General features: G+C 48.3%; 2 protein-coding genes across 8 annotated transcripts in view; both read left to right on the top strand.

The window, feature by feature from the left end:
• LPGAT1 (lysophosphatidylglycerol acyltransferase 1) overlaps positions 1-6,298 on the top strand; it is a 252,317-nt gene extending 246,019 nt beyond the window's left edge. For 3 of the 6 annotated variants that reach the window (XM_075925139.1, XM_075925138.1, XM_075925140.1), the window contains 2 exons: positions 123-177; positions 2,186-2,846. In XM_075925139.1, coding sequence (XP_075781254.1) covers positions 123-177; positions 2,186-2,831 — 701 coding nt within the window. In that variant the 3' untranslated portion in view covers positions 2,832-2,846. Of the gene's footprint in view, positions 1-122; positions 178-2,185; positions 2,847-6,144 lie in introns of those variants that run through there. The other 3 variants (XM_075925141.1, XM_075925145.1, XM_075925144.1) reach the window with 3 other exon arrangements.
• Positions 6,299-6,446: 148 nt separating this feature from the next.
• The window catches only part of NEK2 (NIMA related kinase 2), a 31,674-nt gene continuing 15,931 nt past the window's right edge, over positions 6,447-22,189 (top strand). Inside the window, exons 1-2 of one of the 2 annotated variants that reach the window (XM_075925147.1) lie at positions 6,447-6,579; positions 21,581-21,798. In XM_075925147.1, the coding sequence (XP_075781262.1) occupies positions 21,614-21,798 (185 nt within the window). In that variant the 5' untranslated portion in view covers positions 6,447-6,579; positions 21,581-21,613. Of the gene's footprint in view, positions 6,580-19,909; positions 20,283-21,580; positions 21,799-22,189 lie in introns of those variants that run through there. The other variant, XM_006123844.3, reaches the window with a different exon arrangement.

Below are 22,189 nucleotides of genomic sequence, written 5' to 3'. Positions count from 1 at the left end.
CTCTGAAAAGATGTAAATATTGCCTTCAAAATTTCTTTAGACTTTGCTCTTTTTCTTTCCATGTGGAACATCTCCCAATAGTTATAAAAGGATACTAATGAGAGGCTTTTCCCTGGTTTCAGGAAGAAGAGACAAGAATAATTTATCATTGCAGCTGGGCTTGAGATTCAAATTCAGGTACGGATTTTGATTACTTCCCAAAGTTCAGGAGGTTTCAGTTCCAGTGAGGCCCACAGCACATTGTTGTTCTTAAAATAACTTTTGAATAAAAATACACTGGGATCTGTAGCTTATAAATACATAGCACATACATTCACATACATAGCACATGTATCCAGGATACACATGCAGCTATAAAAATCTCAGTATAGCTGATGCTGTACTTGAGGTCTGCTCAAAGCCCTGACTCCAGAGGCAGTTCTTAAATGCAACAGAGTTTGAGCTACTTGCAGGTTTGCCTTTGATGCAGGGAGTTAGTTATAGAAAGAGGAAGGCACAGTGATTAAGAATAACAAAAGGCTGGACATTCCAGTAACTGAAGGATCATTAGATCATAATGAAAACATTGCTGGGTACTCCACTTAAAAGATTGGGGGGAGGGGGGAGAGGCAGAGTAGGAATGAGTGTTGTGCTGCAGGGATCTGCATTTGGATTACTGTGTTTAATTTGAAAAGACGGTGAACAGGCACTAATCCAAAGCTAACTGCAAAGAGCTACAAAAATCAGGCACGGCAAAGGCAGAATTCAGTAATGATAAGTGCAAAGTAATGCAAATGGAAAAATATAATCCTAACTATAGATACAAAATAGCTGTTACCAATCAAAGGGTGTGTCTACACTACAAATTTAATTCGAAATAATAGCGTCTACACATACAAACCGCTATTTTAAAATAAATTCGAAATAGTGGAGCCCTTATTTCGAATTTGGTAAACCTCATTCTACGAGGAATACCACCAAATTCGAAATAGCTCATTTGAAATAAGTGCTGTGTACACACTTATTTCAAATTAGGGGGCCTCCAGCCCTTCCCAGGGAGCCCTGGTGGCCACTGTGGGCACAACCAGGAAAACTTGTCTGCTCCTCCCCCAGCCCCGGAGCCCTTAAAGAGGCAGACTCTGGCCACAGTGCCTGTGCCAGTTGCCAGCCTGCCAGCACACAGCAGACCATGCACCTGGCACAGGATAAGCCAGCAACCCACTGCCACCCAGCCCTCCACCGCTCCCCAGGACCTGGCTGGCGACTCCCAGGAGTCTGCCAGGGGCCACAAAAGGTGGGAACCTTCCTGGTCTAGTGTGGAGATCGTGGATCTCATTGAGGTTTGGGGGGAGGCCTCCAATGCCCACGATCTCCTCACTAGGCGCAGGAATGCGGCTGTCTACAGCTGCATGGCTGCCAGCCTGGCCACCAGAGGCCACGTGCGCAGCCAGGAGCAGGTGCGCAGCAAAATTAAAGAACTGCGGCAGGCCTATGCCAGAGCCTCCCAACCAGGGGCTGACCTGGAGGCCTGCTCGCACTTTGAGGCCCTGGACTGCATCCTGGGGGGTCAGACGGTCCGTGCCCCCCTGGTCGTCATTGACCCCAGGGCAGAGGGCCCTGCACGTGACACAGGGGAAGAGGAGGACGATGGCAGTCAGGAGCCTGCAGGGAGCCTGCCCTGCACCCAGGACCCCCAAGCCGAACCGGAGAGCCCGTCAGCAGCCTCATCCGAGGCTGGGGAGGCCTCCAATGTGAGTGACATCACAGTCCCCTTATGCGGGGCGATGCGGGGAGGGGGAGCCCAGGGACTGTGCATGTCAGCCTTGACAACCACAGAGCAGGTGGCAACCTATGCATCTCCGTGCTATCCAGGACATGTGGCCCCAGATGGGTGCCATGCAGGGGCCCTGGCCTGTTCTGCACATGCGCCTACACGTAAAGACAAATTACAGGCTCCTGACCCCGGGGAGAGATGCTGCACACTGCCCTCCCTCCAGATGGCCCCTCTACACAGAGATAGGGCACATCCCCCATTCCCCCACATACCACACTATAGGCAGCACAGGGGCTGGGGTGCAGTCCTGGGCCAGCTCACACTCCCAGGGATAGCAGGTGCGGAGACCTGCTGTCCTCGCCTTGCAGAGGAAGGCTGGGGTTCACCCACTGTGTCCCCAGGGAGAACTGACCACTTCTCATTTCGCCACAGCACCTGCAAGTGCAGGGTGCACCACCCCACCTGGACAATCCACCCGCACCTGGCCAGCAGGCACACCCGCAACTTGGAGGAGTTTGAGGCAGCAGCTGCACTTACAGGGATGGCAGGTCCACAGCCAGGAGCAGTGGGTGCAAGAGGACCTGCAGTTGTGGCGGGAGAGCTTGTGAGAGCGGTGGGAGCAGGACCGTGCCCTCCGCAAACACCTGCAGGCCCTGGCGGACCGATTGCTGCCTCCTGTTGCTCCAGCCTCTGTGGCCGCCCCAGCTATTGCTCCTCCTCCCACCCCTGCTCCCCCTCCCGCTTCTTCTGCACTCCCCATCCCTCCTGCCCCACCCACCACACCCACTCCCCCCCCCCGGGAATGCTGAGGCCCCCACACCCGCAGTGCTGCGAGACGGGAGGGCCGGCAAGACACCCAACCCTGAGCTTCCCCTCCCTCTTCCTCCCCTTGCCTCCCCCTTCCAGCTCCCTCCTCCCAGGTTTCCTCCCTCCCCTCTCCCGCCCTCATTCTCCCCCTCCCTCCACCTCAGTTATGTTAAATAAAGAGAGTTTTTTGTGGCAACACAGGTGTTTTTATTGTATATCAGGAAGGGGGGTTAGGGAGGGGAAAGGGGAAGGAGGTGGGGGTGGAATGTAAGGCACAAGGCCACAGTGGGGCATGCCAGGGGGACTTCAGTCCTCGTCCACCTGGAAGCTCTCCTGCAGGGCTTCCCGGATGCAGGCAGCCCCCTGAAGGGCCTCCCGGCTGGCAGCCGTGCAGGGCTGTGCATACTGGCTAGCCAGGCAGTCAGCCTCTGCCATCCAGGCTGGCAGGAAAGCCTCCCCGTTCCTCTCGCATAAATTGTGGAGCACACAGCACGCTGCCACCACATGCAGAATATTGTGCTGGGAGAGGTCGAGGCGGGTGAGGAGGCATCTAAACCGTGCTTTCAGTTGGCCGAAGGCCCCCCTTGACCACAATGCAGGCCCTGCTGAGCCTGGCATTGAAGGCCTGCCGGGAGTGGCTGAGGTGTCCTGTGTAGGGCTTCATCAGCCAGGGCTGTATTGGGTAGGCCACATCCCCCACCAGGCACATGTCCACGTCCCCAACCCTGATGTGGCGGTCAGGGAAGAAAGTCCCAAAGTGCAGTCTCTGGCACACGGAGGGGTTGCGGTACACCCGCGTGTCGTGTGCCTTGCCGGACCAGCCCACACTGATATCTGTAATCTGGCCCCGGTGGTCAGACATGGCCTGCAGGATCATGGAGAAGTACCCCTTCCTGTTTATGTAGAGGGAGGCCTGGTGGTCCGGGGCACAGATGGGGATATGCGTCCCATCGATTGCCCTCCCGCAGTTGGGGAAGCCAAGGGCGCTGAACTTGGATGACCAAGTCCAGGTCAGTGAGGCGGACGACTCTGCGGAGCAGCACCCTGTTGATGGTCTTCACTACCTGCAGAGAGAGAGAAAAAAAACCAAGGGTCACTGGGGGTATGTCTAAACTACATGGCTCCATCAATGGAGCCATATAGATTAGGCTGATCGGCAAAGGGAAATGAAGCCGCGATTTAAATAATAATCATTTAAATTTAAAGGAAGCTTACAAATGAAGCTGATCAGCTGTTTGTCAGCTCAGTGCGCTAGTCTGGACTGACCTGAAAGCCTTTTATCGACCTCCCCGTTATGCCTCGTAGGATGAGGTTTACCGGGGAGGTTGATAAAGGGCTTTCATGTTGGCACGGGAGCGTCCAGACTAGCGCGCTGAGCCAACAAACAGCTGATCAGCTGTTTGTCGGCTCAGCGCGGCAGCCATTTAAATATAAATGAAGCCGAGATTATTTAAATCGTGGCTTCATTTCCCTTTGCCAAACAAACAAATCTACATGGCTCTAGCGACGAAGCCATGTAGTTTAGACATACCCTGGGTTATATAGGGGGAGAAAAGCCTGTTCAGAGTTTATGGGTTAAGTTTAGAGGTGGAAGCAACAGGGGTGACGTTGTGGTTGGTGTGTGCTATATAGACTGCTGGATCAGATGGATGAGGTAGACGAGGCTTTCTTCAGACAACTGAGAGAAGCTTCCACATCACAGGCCCTGGTTCTCATGGGGGACTTTAATCACCCTGATATCTGTTGCGAGACCAATACAGCAGTACACAGACAATGCAGGAAGTTTTTGGAGAATGTTGGGGATAACTTCTTGGTACAAGTGCTGAAGGAACCGACCAGGTTGACCAACTTGACCTGCTGCTCACAAACAGGGAAGAACTAGTAGGGGAAGTAGATTATTCTAAGAGGGGTGGGCGAGATTCTGTGGCCTGCACTGTGCAGGGGGTCAGACTAGATGATCATAATGGTCTCTTCTGACCTTAAAGTCTATGAGTCTATGAGGTGAGTGACAACCTGGGAAGCAGTGATCATGAGATGGTAGATTTCAGGATCCTGACCAAAGGAAGAAAGGAGAGTAGCAAAATACACATCCTGGACTTGAGAAGAAGGGACTTTGACTCCCTCAGAGAATTGATTCCCTGGGATGATGACGTGAAGGGGAAATGAGTCCAGGAGAGCTGGCAGTATTTTAAAGAAGCCAGTATTTTAAAGGCACAGGAAGAAACAATCCCAATGTTCAGTAAGAAAAGCAAATATGGTAGGCGACCAGATTGGCTTACCAGGGAAATCCTTGGTGAGCTTAAACACAAAAAGGAAGCTTACAAGAAGTGGAAACTTGGACAGATGACTAGGGAGGAGTATAAATATATATTGCTTGATTGTACAGGGATGTAATCAGGGAGGCCAAAGTGCAATTAGAATTGCAGCTAGCCAGGGATGTGAAGAGTAACAAGAAAAACTGTGAAGAACTTCAAAAAGATCTCACAAAACTAAGTGATTGGGCAACAAAATGGCAAATGAAATTTAATATGGATAAATGGAAAGTAATGCACATTGGAAAAAACAACCCCAATTATACACACAATATGATGGGGGCTAATTCAGCTACAACTAATCAGGAAAGAGATCTAGGAATCATCGTGGACAGTTCTCTGAAGATGTCCACACAGTGTGCAGCGGCAGTCAAAAAAGCAAACAGGATATTAGGAATCATTAAAAAAGGGATAGAGAATAAGATGGAGAATATCTTATTGCCCTTATATAAATCCATGGCACGCCCACATCTTGAATACTGTGTACAGATGTGGTCTCCTCATCTCAAAAAAGCTATACTGACATTAGAAAAGGTTCAGAGAAGGGCAAATTAAAAAGATTAGGGGTTTGGACTGAGTCCCATATGAGGAGAGTTTAAAGAGACATGGGCTACATCTGCACTGGCAGCTTCTTGCACAAGAACTCATTTGTGGAAGAGGTCTTATGCAAAAACTCTTCCACAAGAGAGCGTCTACACTGCTTTTGCGCAAGAGCATCCATGGCAGTGTAGACGCTCTCTTGCGCAAGAAATCTCTGATGGCCATTTTAACCACAGGGGTTTCTTGCACAAGAAATTCATGTTGCCTGTCTACACTGACCTCTTCTGGAAGAGCTCTTGCGCAAGAGGGCTTATTCCTCGTGGGGAGAGAAATAACTCTTCTGGAAGAAGCCCTGTTTTACAATGCTGTACTGTAAATTTACTTCTGGAAGTCCATTAATGGCTATTAGGAATGGTGTCCCTAGCCTCTGTTTGTCAGAGGGTGGAGATGGATGGCAGGAGAGAGATCGATTGATCATTACCTGTTCGGTTCACTCCCTCTGGGACACCTAGCATTGGCCACTGTCAGCAGACAGGATCCTGGGTTGGATGGACCGTTGGTCTGACCCAGTAAGGCCATTCTTATGTTCTTAAAGGTTTTTACAGGCATGTTAGCAAAAGAGGGTAGTCAGGGAAGGTGTGGGACCCTTACTGGATGAGGGAGATAACTTAGTGACAGCTGATGTGTGAGAAGGTGAAGTACTCAATGCTTTTTTTGCCTCTGTCTTCACAGACAAGGTCCACTCCCAGACTACTGCAAAAGGCAACACACTATGGGAAGGAGGTGGGCAGCCCTTGATGGAGAAAGAACAGGTGAAGAACTATCTAGAAAAGTTGGACATGAATTAGATCCAGCCCCATGGATTTGTGTATCCAAGTGTACTTAGGCTGATGTGATTGCAGAGCTATTGGCCATTATCTCTGAAAACTTGTGGTGATCACAATTGGAAAAAGGCAAATGTAACATCCATCTTTTAAAAAGAGACCAAGGAAAATCTAGGGAACTACTGACTGGTCAGCCTCACTTCAGTCTCTGGAAAATCATGGAGGGGATCCACAAAGTATCCATTTTGAAGCACTTAGAAGAGAGAAAAGTGATCAGGAACAGTCAACATGGATTTAACAGGTCAAGTCGTGCCTGACAAACCTGATTGCCTTCTATGACAAGGTAACTGGCTCTGTGGATATGGGGAACGGGTGCCATTTCAGATTTTGGTGCGGGTGTGGGGGGCCTGTGCATGCTGTGATGAGGGAGAGAGTGAAAGCATCATCTGTCACTAGGTTACCTCCCTCATCCAGTAAGGGCCCCATGCCCTCTCTGATCACCCTCTTATTGCTAACATGCCTGTAGAAACCTTTCTTGTTACCCTTCACATCCCTTGCTAGCTGCAATTCCTAATGCGCTTTCACCTTTCTGATAACTCCCCTGTGTTCTTGAAATCCTCCCTAGTCATCTGTATTTATACACCTCCCTAGTCATCTGTCCGTGTTTCCACTTCTTGTAAGCTTCCTTTTTGTGTTTAAGCTCACCAAGGATTTCCCCGGTAAGCCAATCTTGGGTTTTCTTACTGTTCATCGAGATGGTTTCTTCCTGTGCCTTTAAGTCTTCTTAAAATACTTTTTAAAGTATTTTAAAATACTGCCAGCTGTCCTGGACTCCTTTCTCCTTCATGTTAGCATCCCAGAGAATCCTGCCCATCAGTTCTCTGAGGGAGTCAAAGTCCATTCTTCTCAAGTCCAGAGTGTGTATTTTGCTAATTTCCTTTCTTCCTTTGGTCAGGATCCTGAAATCTACCTTCTCATGATCACTGCTTCCCAGGTTGTCACCCACCTCTACTTCCGCTACTAGTTCGTCCCTGTTTGTGAGCAGCTAGTCAAGCTGCACATGCCCCTGGTCGGTTCCTTCAGTACTTGTACCAAGAAGTTATCTCCAACATTCTTCAAAAACTTCCTGCATTGTCTGCGTACTGCTGTACTGGTCTCCCAACATATGTTAGGATGATTAAAGTCCCCTATGAGAACTAGGGCTTGTGAGCTGGAAGCGTCTCTCAGTTGTCTGAAGAAAACCTTGTCTACCTCATCCATCTGATCTGGTGGTTGATAGCACACACCAACCACAACATCACCCCCGTTCCTTCTGCCTCTAAACTTAACCCATAGGCTACATCTACATTGCAAGGCTTTTGCGCAAAAATGGCTGTTTTTGCGCAAAAACCTGTGGCACGTTCATACCTTAAATGTGCTTTTGCACAAGTAAATCAGCAGTATAACAGCAGAACAGAGGGCTTTTGCTGTTGTAGGTAAACCTCCTTCTACGAGCATAATTCCATTTTGCGCTACAGCTATTGCACAAAAAGGCAAGTGTGGATGCCCCAGAGGAAAAGCACAGGTGCTCTGAACTTTCTTGCACAAGAGCGTCCATGCAGTGTGGACACACTTGTGCAAAAGCACATCATTTTTGCAATGCACTTTTTGGTGTGGACGTGCTCCTGCACAAGAAGTTCTTGTGCAAAAACTCTTGTGCAAAAGGCTTCTTGCGTGAGAAGCCTGCAGTGTAGATGTAGCCATAGACTCTCAACAGGCTTTTCTCCCTCTATATATTGGAGTTCTGGGCAATCATACTGCTCTCTTACATACAGTGCAACTCCTCCTCTTTTTCTCCCTTGCCTGTTCTTCCTGAACAGTTTATAGCCTTCCCTTACAGCATTCCAGTCATGTGAGTCATCCCACCAAGTCTCCATTATTCCAATCAAATCATAGTTCTTTGACTGGGCCAGGATTTCTAATTCTTCCTGTTTGTTTCCCAGGCTTCTTGCATTAGTGTACAAACACCTTAGATAACCAGTTGATTGCCCTACCTTCTCTTGGAAAACCAAGGCATCATTACCTACCAGTTCTGTGTTTTGGGGGAGACAAGGTGTAACCCACACACCTAGTATGGGTCACTGTCCCATGTAGCGGCACTTAAAGGAGTGGTTCCCAACTCCCGGTCTACAATCACTTGCCTGCCAGGCCATGGCACAGTGCCTGGCCACGCCCCTAGCTACTGATGAGCCCTGCCTGTTGGGGTTCTCCACACAGCAGCAAGGTGAGTGGTCCAGCAGGCAACTGGGTGTGCTGCAGCTGGAGCCAGGGCCTCAGAGAGGCTGTCTCTACTGGCAGCCTCATGGTGGCCCCAGTTCCAGCTCTGTGGGCTGCTTTGGCCTGACTGGTGAGGCTGTGTGATGGGCAGCTACAGCACTTGGTTGGGGCCAAGCGCTATGTGGAGCCCAGCCCCCCACTGAGCGCCATGACAGCTGAGCGCCACGCAGCGCTTGAACTGAGCTGAGTGCTAAAACTGGAGTCAAGCGCCACGTGGAGTCTGGCTGCTGTGGTGCTCAGCAGGGGACTGGCACACTGTGGGTTCCGCGCAGCCCTCCCCCTGTGCAGGGAAGTACTCTGTGCAGTTGGGAGGCAGCGGCTGGGTAACGAGGGTGCTGGGGGTGGGCTCTAAGAGTCTGGGGAGCTGACACTGAGGGGTACTGTGATCTCCAGGATGAGGAGCTGGCACTGGAGGGCTCTGGGGGTAGGGCTAATAGTGAGGGGATTAGGAGGGACAGGGCTGGCACTGGGGCAGGACTAATACTGGGGGCTGATAGAGGAGATCTGGGGGCATTGGGAGCCGTGGGGCTCTGAAAACAATAGTCTTGCACTGAGGCATTTGGGGGCGGGGGGCTCACACTAGTAAACTCTGATGGCAAGAGGCTGGCACTGGGGGGTTGGGTGCAGGGGACTCTGAGGTCAGTGGCTGGTGCTGGGGGATGTAGAGGGGTGAGGGGCGAGGGGCTCTAGGGATTAGGGCTGGCACTGGGGGACAGGGCTCTTTATACCATGGACCAGCATACCCATTCATAAACATTTGGCAGACTGATACCATTTTATTTCCATATTTGAATCTTCATTTACATATTAAATATGCAAATAAAATGTTATCGGTCTGCCAAATGTTTGTGAATGGGTTTGCTAGTCCCAGTATAAAAATGTTGGGAACCTCTGGCAATCAGAGATAAGAATGAGTGAACTGCAACCTAAGCTAAGAGCTAGGTGGTTTTCTAGCTCAAGCTGTAGAGGATCCCATGCTAAGCTTCAGAGGTCTCAGGTTCAAATCCACCTGGTAGTGGTTACACAGATATGATCATCTGTCAGCCCTCTGTTTTTGGAGAGCCAGGGCATGATATTCATGGAGAAGTGGGGATCTACTTGAACCAAAGCAATGAAAAGGCAGAGGAGCACACACCTAAACCTCTCTAGATGAGGGTAACAGAATTAAGGAAACACCCCTAGCCTTATCTGTATTGAAGACAGAACAGACAAGAATGGAGAACAGAACTTCCAGCATAAGAACTGTACTGATCTATACGATATCAAAAGCATAAAAGTATTGCCTGGTGGGAAATCTCTGCTCTGGATGCAATGCCCGTTTACACCCAATTCAATAATTATCAGACCAACTGTAGTAACAGATCCTCTATTGATATCCAAAATACTGAAACTGCCTACTTATATTTATGAGCTCTCTCAAGGAACACCACACATAGCCAGGAATGATCAGTTTCTATTGTCTAGTCTAAATAACTTTAGAACACATTAGAACAGGGGTTTCCAACCTTTTTAAGCACGAGATTATTTTTGAATTTAAGTGCAATTCAGGGAGCTACCTCAAACCCAAATACCCTTGGTCTCATCTCCTTTGTGCCCCTTCTCTGAGCCCTGCCCCTGCTCATTCCATCTTCCCTCTCTTACCAGGCAGGGTCAGAAGGTTGGGTTGCAGTCTCTGGTCTTAGGCTAAGGGATCTAAAGTGTGAGAGGGGCCTCTGTGCTGAGCCTAGGGCAGGAAGTTGGGGTGCAGGAGTAGGTTCAGGGGGAGGCTCTGTAAGGGTTAAGGTCTAGGGGGCGCTCAGGGCTGGGGCAGGGTTTTGGGATATAGGAGGGGGTTCATGACCGGGGCAAGGGTTCAGAATGCTGGCTCCAGCTGGACCCTGCCTACCTCAGGTGGCTTCTGGCTGGTGGTGGTGCAGTGGAACTAAGGCGGTTTCACCCTGGCCTTGGCCCTGCACCTGGACCACTCTCAAAAACAGCCAGCAAACTCCCTCCATCCTAAGCCCTGTTATGCCTCCCCTCCCCCATTTGCTGGAGATACGATACAGGTGGGAGATGGACACCCTGAGATCAGCATCCCCTTCTCTCACTTTGCTGCCCTGCACAGCAAGCGGGAGGCTCCTGAGATACAGGGGGAACAGTGCTAAGGCAGAGGGCAGAAGCAGCATGGCAGTAGGTGGAGGAGCAGCTGAAGTGCTGTGCTTCATAGCCTCTTGGCCAAACATGTCAGGATCACCTGTTAGAAGCGCCAAGATCTACTGGTGCTTTAGACCACTGCCTTAGAATACTCCCTTAAACCATCTGTTTACCCATAAACAAATCCAGTGTTCCCCTTGAACCATTGTTGTGTCCCTACAAAAGCTCCTGTCCTTGCTCAGGAAAAGTGTTCTGATGCCTGAATCTAAACTCTGTGTCAGGTCATCTCCTGACTGATCAAGCTAGGAGCTCTGTTCTGCTGTGCCTGTCTCCAACACTGAACCCTCAGCTGCTATCACCATCTGGGAATCCCGTTCAGTTCAAGCTTCATGGAGTGGTGAGACATCTCTCTCGCCCTCACCCCCACCCTGATATAATCTCCTGACCTTGCCTTATGTGATCAGATTTAAGTTGGATTTAATACTGTCTTGTTTGTTTCCCCTTGTATGGTTACTACCTAGAAATAAGTAACTTTCATTATTAAGTTGGTTGTTTTTCTCTCTTCCTCTCTTTTTCATTTGATCTCCCTCAGGGGTGATCAAACTCCCTCAGGTTGTTTTGGCTTCCCCAATCGCTCTGCAACAATGCTTCTTGTACCTAAGCTAAATATCCCCAGTACACCCCAAAATCCTGTGGAGTGTGGTCATCAAGTAGGTTACTAGCAGAATGATTGTGGTGTGAAAGTGGGGATAGGGATGTGCTAAACCTGGGAGCGTATGAGGGTGGCAGCTTAAAAGTGCTATTAAATTCAGCATGAGGGTTACAGTTTGGCATTGCTATGCAACCCAGCCTACTGAGTCCAGGGACATATAAGTCCAGAGGCATACATGTGCTGGTGAACCAGTCCTCTTAGATGTGCTCCATTAGTGGATGTGGATGTCTGTGTGTTCGTCTGATTCTAGGGTGGGAAGAAGCCAGTCCTTGGGAACATAGTTCCTGCAGAAGAGTTCCATTGGGAGGGAATTGATAGCAGGGAGCATACAGCTCCATGTAAGAGCACAAGTAGCACATTGAGAGAATTATTAACCTCTCCCATAAGAGTAACCCTAATAAATGAGCATACATCAGAGTATCGGGCAAATCTGGTAACACTTGAAGCATGCTGTGGTAATCAGCTGAATCAGTGAGCAAGTGCTCTGCACTTCTGAAAATAAGACCCTGCCTTTTACAAACAATACCTTCTGGTGGATGCCCACTTTCCTATATTTCAGAGACATGGAATTCTGGTCCAGCTCACACAGGAAGTTTATGGCAAAATCAGGTCTAAATGCCAGATGTCCTGAGTCTGTGCCTTATCCACAAGACCATCCAGCTACATCAGACAACTATTCTTCTCAGCCATATGGCTCAATTATTCTTTATCATTTGAAATACAGAAATTATTTCAGGCTTCTGGAAGTAGCTAGTTTTCCCCTCTTCATTCAAGGAGAGGGGAAAGGACCTGGTTATTTGAAATGTAGCATTTATACAAAGAAATGTAATTATTGGCATGGTTCATTTGCAACTGATACTCCACCATCTGTTCTACTTCAGTGATGAATGAAAAGCACAGGCCAAATGCTGGCACCCTTTAGATTTAAATGCTGCTTTAAGTCAGTATTTTGCCCAGTTCAAAAGGGATTGCAGATCACCTATATGCAGATTACTGCAGCTCCTCCTGTCAGAAGTAAATATAGGTCAGGGGAAGCTCTGTGGGGGATTACAAGCACATTGGGGAGCTGTGTTAAAATGCACCAATCACATGCCAGACATGCTCTTAAGTGGCTCAATTTACAGAGTACCTGCCCATTTGACCAGCTCTTTCCAGATTTGCGTCCAATCTGACTCCTAGTCATGGTTGTACTGCTCTCTGCAGGTTGGCCTGTGGGTCACTCACTTCTCTGACCAGGCCTCCTCAGATTGTAAGGCTTGGAGCCCAACAATCCTGTTTTACATGCCCTTAGAAGCTTAAAGGTGAAGTCAAAGGCAGATTAAGGCCTCTGCAGAAAATTTTATGTACTGCTGTAAGAGCTAATTGGGGACTGAAGGATTGTCAATATCAGTGTTCCTTAAACTGTGTTCCGTGGCATACTGGTGTGCCACAAGGCAGTTGGAGGTGTGCCGGGGAGAACAACAGAATTCAAAATGGCCGCCCTTAATGGGACAGGCGACCTTTTTTTTCCCCTCAATAACTTTCCCCCCAGCTCTATTTTTTTTTTTTCTCAATAACTTTTCCCTGGCCTCTTTTTTTCGTTTTGCTCAACAAAAAGTCCTTGATGTCCCTCATAAAAAAAAATTATTGTTTGGTGTTCCTGTCTTAAAAAGTTTAAGAAACACCAGTCTACATACACTAGAGAAATGTGATTGCTCAAGCACAACTATTTGCTGTGCACTGAGGCTATAGCTACCCTGCCTTTTTTGTGGAAGAAGATATGCAAATCATGACAGAAAAAAACCCTCTTTCACAAGACCCTGTAAACCTTAGGCTGAGTCTAGACTGGCATGATTTTCTGCAAATGCTTTTAACGGAAAAGTTTTCCGTTAAAAGCATTTTCGGAACAGAGCGTCTAGATTGGCACGGAAAAGCTCTTTTTGCGGAAAAGCTTCCGTGCCAATCTAGACGTGCTTTTCTGCAAAAAAGCCCCGATCACCATTTTTGTGATCAGGGCATTTTTGCGGAAAACAAATCTGAGCTGTCTACACTGGCCATTTTGTGCAAAAGTTTTGCACAAAAGGACTTTTGCCCGAACGGGAGCAGCATAGTATTTCTGCAAGAACACTGACAATCTTACATGAGATAGTCAGTGCTTTTGCAGAAATTCAAGCGGCCTATGTAGACAGCTGGCAAGTTTTTCCGGAAAAGCGGCTGATTTTCTGGAAAAAGTGGCCAGTCTAGACACAGCCCCAGTGTGTATGTATGAGGAATAAGGGGTCTTGTGAAAGAGGGGTTTTTTTCTGACATTTGGCCCTGTCTACATGGGGGCTTTAATCGGAAAAACTCTTCCACAAAAAGAATTGGAGAAGATATGCAAATGCGAGCATGATTTGCATATCTTTTGCCACAAAAAAACAGCAGCGTAGCCGTAGCCTAACTGACCTGTGTAGACCCTGCTGGCATGCACTAGACGTTCATACTGTGTGTTAACATAGTGCCATTGAAGCAGTGTTATATTGATACACAGCAGTGGCCGCCAGCCTTTTTAAGCACAAAATCACTTTTTGAATTTAAGGGCAATCCAAAATCTACCTTGCACCCAAATACCCTTGCCCCACCTCCTCTGTGCCCCCTTCTCTGAGGCTCTGCCCCTGCTCACTCCATCCTCCCTCCTTCCCCCATTTTCCCTCTCTTTCACCAGCCTGAGGCAGTGCTGGTTGGGGTGCAGGCTCTGGTCTTGGATTAAGGGATTTGGAGTGTGAGAGGGGCTCTGAGATGAGCTTGAGGCAGGCCGTTGGGGTGCAAGAGGGGATTCTAAGTGCAGGTTCTGGAACGTTGTTTGGATACATGAGTGCTTGGAGCTATGGCAGGGGCTTGAGGTACAAGAGGGGGTTCATGACTAGGGTAGGGTTTCAGGATGTGGGCTCCAATTGGGCACAGCTCACCTCACGTGGCTCCTGGTTGGTGATGCAAGTGGGGCTAGGCAGGCTCACCCTGGCCTGGCCCTGCACCACTCCCAAAAGCAGCCAGCAAACTCCATCCCAAGTCCTGTTGTGCCCCCACTCCGCTTTATGGAGATAGGATACAGAGTGGGAAAGGGGGCCCCTTGACATGAGCACCCCTCCTCACCCTCTCTTGCACAGAAAGAAGGAGGCTCCTGAGAGGGCAGCTCCAAGGCAAAGAGCAGGAGCTGCACAGCAGTGGGAGGAAGGGCAGCTGAAGTGCTGGCACTTGATAGCCTCTTGACCAATTCAGTCAGGATCACCTGTCAGAGGCTCCAAGATCTACTGGTTGGTGGCCACTGCTATACAATATGGGACTTTGGGCTATGTTTTCTGGTAACCCGGAACAACTCTGCCATGTCCAGGGAATGTGTCCACTTTTTCGGAACAGTTTTCGAAAAAGCAGGCGCATTCTTTAGGAAGCCCTGTATTCCTCATTTTATGAGGAATAAGGGCTCTTCCAAAAGAGGTGGGTTTTTTTCCACATTTGACTCTATGTAGGTGGGCCAAATGTTGGAAAAGCTTAAAAAAAGGTGGAAAAAGGTATGCAAATCTTTTTCTGAAAAATAAATGCAGTGTAGACATAGCCTTAGTGTGTGTCAGAAGGATATACATGGGCTGATCAATGTACAGCACATTGATGCACTTTAGAAATCACACTCCTCTTGTGTGTATTGCTGTGCCACATAGACAAACCATAAAGTTTCACAGAAGTGACTGGTGCTATCACTTGGAAAGACAGCATTACTGTGACTATCCATACAGGACCCAGTTTACTGGGAAATCCTCTCTCTCTACCTAAAGGCTACGTCCACACTGGCCCCTTCTTCGGAAGAGGCATGCTAATTTCTAACTTTGGAATAGGGAAATCCGCGGGGGATTTAAATATCCCCCGCGGGATTTAAATAAACATGGCCGCCGCTTTTTTTCCGGCTTGGGGAAAAGCCGGAAAAGAGCGTCCAGACTGGCGCGATCCTCCGGAATAAAGCCCTTTTCCGGAGGATCTCTTATTCCTACTTGCAAGTAGGAATAAGAGATCCTCCGGAAAAGGGCTTTATTCCGGAGGATCGCGCCAGTCTGGACGCTCTTTTCCGGCTTTTCCCCAAGCCGGAAAAAAAGCGGCGGCCATGTTTATTTAAATCCCGCGGGGGATATTTAAATCCCCCGCGGATTTCCCTATTCCAAAGTTAGAAATTAGCATGCCTCTTCCGAAGAAGGGGCCAGTGTGGACGTAGCCTAAAGGTAGTCAATAGATTTCCTAAGTCAGGAATTGCTCTGATAGGACCAGGGACTATGTCTTGATCTCAGAAGTAATAGTTACATGCAAATACTAACAACCCATGCTAAAAATCTTGGAACCAGCTACTCTTTATATAGGGAAATGGCTAAAACGCAGGAAGATTTTTCTCCTTTTCTGTTTATCACTGAAGAAGCAAAGCACACAGAGCTAAATCCTGTCTCTGCAATTGTAGAGCCAGAGGAACATTTGCATGCTTGAAATCTTGTACATGCAGCACTGCATGCAATTTCCAACCGGAGACACAACCAAGGGGGGTGGGTATACTAAGATGTCTATAAAATCATGACTGGTGTGGAGAAAGTAAATAAGGAAGTGCTATTACTCCATCCTATAACACAGGAACTAGATTCTAGTCCTAGTTATCACAGTACAGTTTTTCTCATCTTACCAGCCCTGTTTATCTGCATTAGCTTTTTCAAAACTTGCAATATCTGCTTGACAATATTCAGAACAGAACTACTACTGATGTCCTGCTACTTAAATACAACAATATATCATAGGGTTAGTTTTTGTCAACACTTTGGATGAAAGAAAATAGCCATCCTTCTATCTGACTCGTCTTTAGGAGTGATTGTAAAGTGCCATCCAGTGGAAATTTGGTATAGCTACAGTGTGACGCAAAATAGCAGTGTAGCTTCAAGCCATTGGCTACGTCTACACTGGCCCCTTTTCCGGAAGGGGCATGTAAATTTCATGAGTCGTAGTAGGGAAATCCGCGGGGGATTTAAATATCCCCCGCGGCATTTAAATAAAAATGTCCGCCGCTTTTTTCCAGCTTTTAAAAAAGCCGGAAAAGAGCGTCTACACTGGCCCCGATCCTCCAGAAAAAGCACCCTTTTCCGGAGGCTCTTATTCCTACTTTGAATAGGAGGATCGGGGCCAGTGTAGACGCTCTTTTCCGGCTTTTTTAAAAGCCGGAAAAAAGCGGCGGACATTTTTATTTAAATGCCGCGGGGGATATTTAAATCCCCCGCGGATTTCCCTACTACGACTCATGAAATTTACATGCCCCTTCCGGAAAAGGGGCCAGTGTAGACGAGCCCCCTATGTTTAGTACCTGTGGCCAAGATGTTCTGAAATAAATGTCTTAAGTTAGACTTAAATCCATATTTAGGTACCCAATAAATAGTATGACTTTCAAACAAATTGAAATTACAGCAGCTGCTAGGTGCCCCATACTTTTTAACATAGGCTGTATAAGGGTGCCTGAACATAGTTTAAGCACTTGATTTTAAGGAGTCATTTTTGAAAATCCAGCTATTTAACATTAAGGACCAATGGCCTAATACAATACCAAACAAAGTTAATTGGAAAAGCGACAAGGAGTTGCACCTTATAGACTAAGAGATGTATTGGAGCATTTGATGAAGTGGGTCTTTGCCCACAAAAGCTTATGCTCCAATACATCTGTTAGTCTGTAGGGTGCCACAGGACTCCTTGTCGCTTTTACAGATTCAGACGAACACGGCTACTTCTCTGAAAGTTAATTGGACTTGTTCCATTGTTTTCAATGGACCTTGGATAAGTCTCCAAATTCTGCCCCCAGTTGCGTTTGTACAATTAAAAGAGACATAGATCAAATTTGTCCCCATATTTATAAAACGTTACTCCAATATGAATTTTTCCAGCAAAATAAAAAAAGTCAGTTTTTAAACCAGGAGTGGGGAATCTCTCTCTCTCTCTCTCTCTTTTTTTTTTGTTTTGTTTTGTTTTTGTTTTGTTTTGTTAGTGACTACTGACCCAAAGAAAAATCACTCAGGGGCCACACTCACTGGCCATGGAAGGAAGGAAGGAAAAAAAACTAACTTAAAGGTCTGATCTGTTCTACAGCTTCCCTTGAGGCTCTGGGCATCCCTTCCCCCTGCAGCAGGGTGAACCAGCACTAGTGCTCCAGTTCCATGGGTGGGTAATGCCAAGGCAGTGAGACTTACAGTGGGGCTGGAGCACTAGTGCTGTTTTATCCCACTGTGAGGGAGAAGGGCAACCTCAAGCTTTGCTGCGGGTGAGATCAAGGGAAGCCGGGGGCCAGATCTGGCCCATGGGCTAGATTCGACCAATAGGCCATAAGTTCCCCAAACCTGGAAAATAAAAGTGCCTGTTGTGGTTTATCATTCCATACTAAGTCTAGCCTAACAGTTAAATATACTGAGCACCTACAGTATCTCTTCAGTAGGAGTTGTGGGTGGTCAGATGTTTGCAGGATCAGATCCTTGATGAGGGTTCACTACTGTGATAGGTTTTCAGAGCTGAATGACTTTGAAATTAAAATGTAGCACCTACATGTTAACGTGTATCACAAAACTGCTTCAAACTCGCCAAGAATAAGGCAAAGTTGTAAATTAGCCAAATACTTAAATTTATGTTGTTATTTCTATAGTGCCATAGGTGTGTAGACACTTTACAGGCCTCAAAGTAGACATTGCTGCAGACTACCATCAATTTCTGAAGACAGTATGGCAGAACTAGGAGGCTAGAGGTGATCGGGCAAGCTCTTAGGTTGTTTTGTTTACTATACATTGGGTCTGAATCTCCTTCCATTTACATAGGTGTATGTCGGGAAATATTTCACTAAAATCACTGGATTATACTAGTCCTATTGGCCCACCCACATCTAAAGGACCACCCCCTAGCCAACAGGAAGGGACCACAGAGCCCAGAATACCAAATAATTACTGGGGACAAATAAAAAGAAAACAGGGACGGATGTGGTGGTCATAGGGTCAAAATGAGGGAGCTGGATGGGGACACTGAGCAGAGAACAGCGCCCATTGCCCTTCAAAGGTCTCAAGAGAGCCAGCGGATCTCGCTCTGCCTGGATTCATGAACAGATGCAGGAGAGGAAGTAGGCCCCACAGTCGCAAGCCCCTCCCTCAGCCAACCTCTACTCCCTGGTTTTGTAAGTTGCCATCTTGTAAGAGCCAGGAGGAGGTTGAGAAGGAGGTTGTGCGACTTTGTGGGGCCACAGATGGGGTGTGCATAAATTAATAAGTGAGGGGTGAAGTGCAGCCAGAAACTCAAGAGGTTCTGGCGGAGCCAAAAGAGGGACTGTAATCTGGAGCACTCGCTGCAGTTATACTGGTATAAGAAAGGTAGTGTGTAGGGAGGGTCGGTGCTGGGCTGTGAACATTGGGACAGAGTTGGGTGGGACCTTGTGGACAATGCTACGTGTGTGTAAGGAGGGGTTAGGGGTTGTGGTTGATCTGGTCCAGGGGCAGCTTTAGCATGGATACATGGGTTCACCTGTACCCACAGAAATTATAAAAGCAGGGTGCACAAACAAGCAAATATACACTTCTTTCAGCGCAGATGAGAGGCCGTGAGGGGAGATGGGGGAGGGTCATGGTGTGCTGAAGTGTTGGCCTGAAACCACACTCTCCTAGCAGTGGTGGTTCCTATCCTGTGTGGCTGGACCCAGCTCTCTACTCCATGTGCTGCATCCTGTTGCAACACCACTCACTCAAATTTGGTCTGACCAGGTCAAACCTGACCAGTGTTGTGTGACCCTATGTACTTGATCAGAAGCCTGAAGCAGGGTTTTGGGTCCCACTTCTGGGGGGGAAGCCACTGTTGTGTGAAAGGTTTGGGAGGAGAGCTTCTCTCACCAGCCACCCCTCTGAGAGCCTGGAAAAGTCCCAGAGCAGGGTTAGAGGATGTTGCTGCAGGTGGCTGGTGCCCCCTTAACAGGTTATATCAGAGGTCCCCAAATTTTTCAGGGTCACCCCCTCCTTATCCTTGTCTGCCCCACCTCCCCCTGCCAGGTACTAGTGGGGTGACAGCTGGAGCACCAAGTGAGCGGTGGGGCCAGAGCAGTGGGGCTGGTGATGCACCTTCCCAGCCCACAGTGGCTGCTGTACCCCTCCCCGTTCCTCAGCACCCCCCCTTTAGGGGAGCATTCCTCACACTTTGAGGACCTCTATTTTACACAGCCAATACACCCATTTCAACCCTGGGCAGGCCATGAGCACCGAGTGGAGGAGGGGGGCAGTGGAGAGGCAGCAATAAGAGGATGGGGACGCAGTGGTGGAGACAGCATGGGCGGCAGCGATGAGCTGGGGGGGCAATAGCTTAGTGGGCTGTCTGTGGCGACGGAGCTGTGGGAGGCGTGGCAGGACAGTGGGGCAGGTGGTGAGGGATGTGGTGGGGGTGGCCGTTGGTACGGTACTGCGGGCAGGCGTTGGGTGGAAGATCACAGCCCGGGAGAAGTGTCCGTCTGCTCCTGAGAAGCAAAGGCAGGAAATGGGGCAGTTGTCTGCCGGAACTATACGAAAAAAGGGGCGGAGCTGTCTCCCCATCTTCCCTCGCGCCGCCGTGGTTGCTTAGCAGTCGTAACGGCCGTTACAATGACGTAAATTGTTTACAACGGAATAGCCAATGGGCGGACTGAAGGTGTGGGCGGAGCTGCTGTGCGGGGCCAATGACCAGCGGGGGCGGCGCGTTTAAACGACAGCGACAGGCAGCACCGCTACGGTGGTGCCGTTGGCCGGGATTCAACGTGTCGTGACGCCATGCCGAGCCGGCCTGAGGATTACGAGGTGCTGCTCACCATCGGCGCCGGTTCCTATGGGAAGTGCCAAAAGGTGCTGCGCCGGGTGGACGGCAAGGTGAGTAGCAGGGCAGCTCGGGCCCCGCTGAGTGCGACGATCTCTGGCGTCCTCATGCTGAGAAGTCCCATTCCCCGCCGCTGCCCGTAATGCCCGACATCTGTTCTCAGCGCCTCTGGCTGCGCGCTGTGTGACGGGTCCTGGTTTTAGCTCAGTCGGGTGGGGGGATCTCAAACTTCCTTGCACTGCGACCTCTGACACAGAAATTACTGCTCCATTCTCAGGAGAGGCCTGGTTCCTAACAAGGCTGAAGCCAACTCTGTGGTAATGCTGTTATAATGGGGTCGTGATTAATGTTCCCCCTAATCTTTACCAACCATATCCAAAATAAAATATGTGCACAGAGGCAAGTGGTTATGTGTGCCACCAATGGAAACCTAAAACAGCTGTGGGTGTTCTATCTAGTAAGCAAAATGCAGGACAATGTAGCACTTTAAAGACTAACAAGATGGTTTATTAGATGATGAGCTTTCGTGGGCCAGACCCACTTCCTCAGATCAAATAGTGAAAGAAAGTAGTCACAACCATATATACCAAAGGATACAATTAAAAAAATGAACAAATATGAAAAGGACAAATGACATTGCAGAACAGAAGGGGGATGCGGGGGGGGGGGGAGGAAGGAAGGTAAGTGTGCAGAACAGAAGGGGGATGCGGGGAAGGGGGAGGAAGGAAGGTAAGTGTCTGTGAATTGCTGATATTAAAGGTAGGGAGAGTGGGATGTTTGTGAGTTAATGGTATTACAGGTGATAATTGTAGTATCTATCTAGTAAGCAGATGGACTGCACTTAAATCTCAACTGAGTGGTTTGAAAGCACGTAGTTTACAGGGGATGTTGATCAGAGATGTTTGAATGTAAATGACTATCTGCTTAACTGATAATGGGTGCTAAGTTATGGGTTACACTGGGGGAAGCCTCCTCCCTGTCAGCCTGGAGAGCAAGGGCAGCCAGCTCCTCCAGGGGAGGAGGCATCCCTGCAGTAGCAAAGAGGCCTTCTAGGGAGCTGGGGTGGGTGGCCCTTCTCCCAGGGAAGCTTTGCTTCAGGCTCTGTAGAATAAAGCTAAACTTTATACTGAAGAGTCCACAACCTGAGTAACTATAGAACTGCTGAGGCTTTCAGTGGTTACACAGTTACCCTAATTCATCATTACATTCCTTAGTCCTGACCCTCATGTTTGGAGAACTGCTGTTCTAGCTTATCAAGCTCAACTAGTTGATCAATTAGCTTGGCTTGGCTTTATAAGCCATTCCTAAAGAAAGCATTAGTGTTTTAGTCATTTTGTAAACTGTTTTTCAGGTCTTAGTTTGGAAAGAGCTTGACTATGGCTCTATGACAGAAGCAGAGAAACAAATGCTTGTTTCAGAAGTGAATTTGCTCCGGGAGCTGAAACATCCAAATATTGTCCGATATTATGATCGCATTATTGACAGAACCAATACAACCCTCTACATTGTGATGGAATATTGTGAAGGAGGTGACCTGTCTACTTTAATTGCAAGATGTACAAAGGAAAGGCATGTGAAATCTGTTTATGGGACTCTTGTGCTCTCCCATCTAAATAACGGGATCATTTACCAGAATTAAGCCAAATCAAAATGCATCTCCTTGTAATCAATTAGAATCTTAGGTTTGATAAAAAATTAATCACAGATTTCTAAATTTTTGTACGAAGGAATTGCGTGGGGTGCATAAAGTTTTTGTGAAAAAAATTGCCAGCTTGAATGGCCGCTTGAATTTGCTCAAGAGCACTGACTTTGTAATGTACAAAATCAGTGCTTCTTGCGTAAAAGCTTTCACGCTCCCGCTTGGGGGGGGGGGGAGCCCAAGAATACCTGCACAAGAGGGCCAGTGTAGACAGGGAAGAACTGTTTTGTGCAAAAAAGCCCCGATGGCTAAAATGGTGAT

Source organism: Pelodiscus sinensis, chromosome 3 (genome assembly GCF_049634645.1).
Source record: "Pelodiscus sinensis isolate JC-2024 chromosome 3, ASM4963464v1, whole genome shotgun sequence".
NCBI classification, from domain to species: domain Eukaryota; kingdom Metazoa; phylum Chordata; order Testudines; family Trionychidae; genus Pelodiscus; species Pelodiscus sinensis.
The sequence above is the reverse complement of the archived record's forward strand: the minus strand, read 5'-3'. Positions and strand labels throughout refer to the sequence as shown.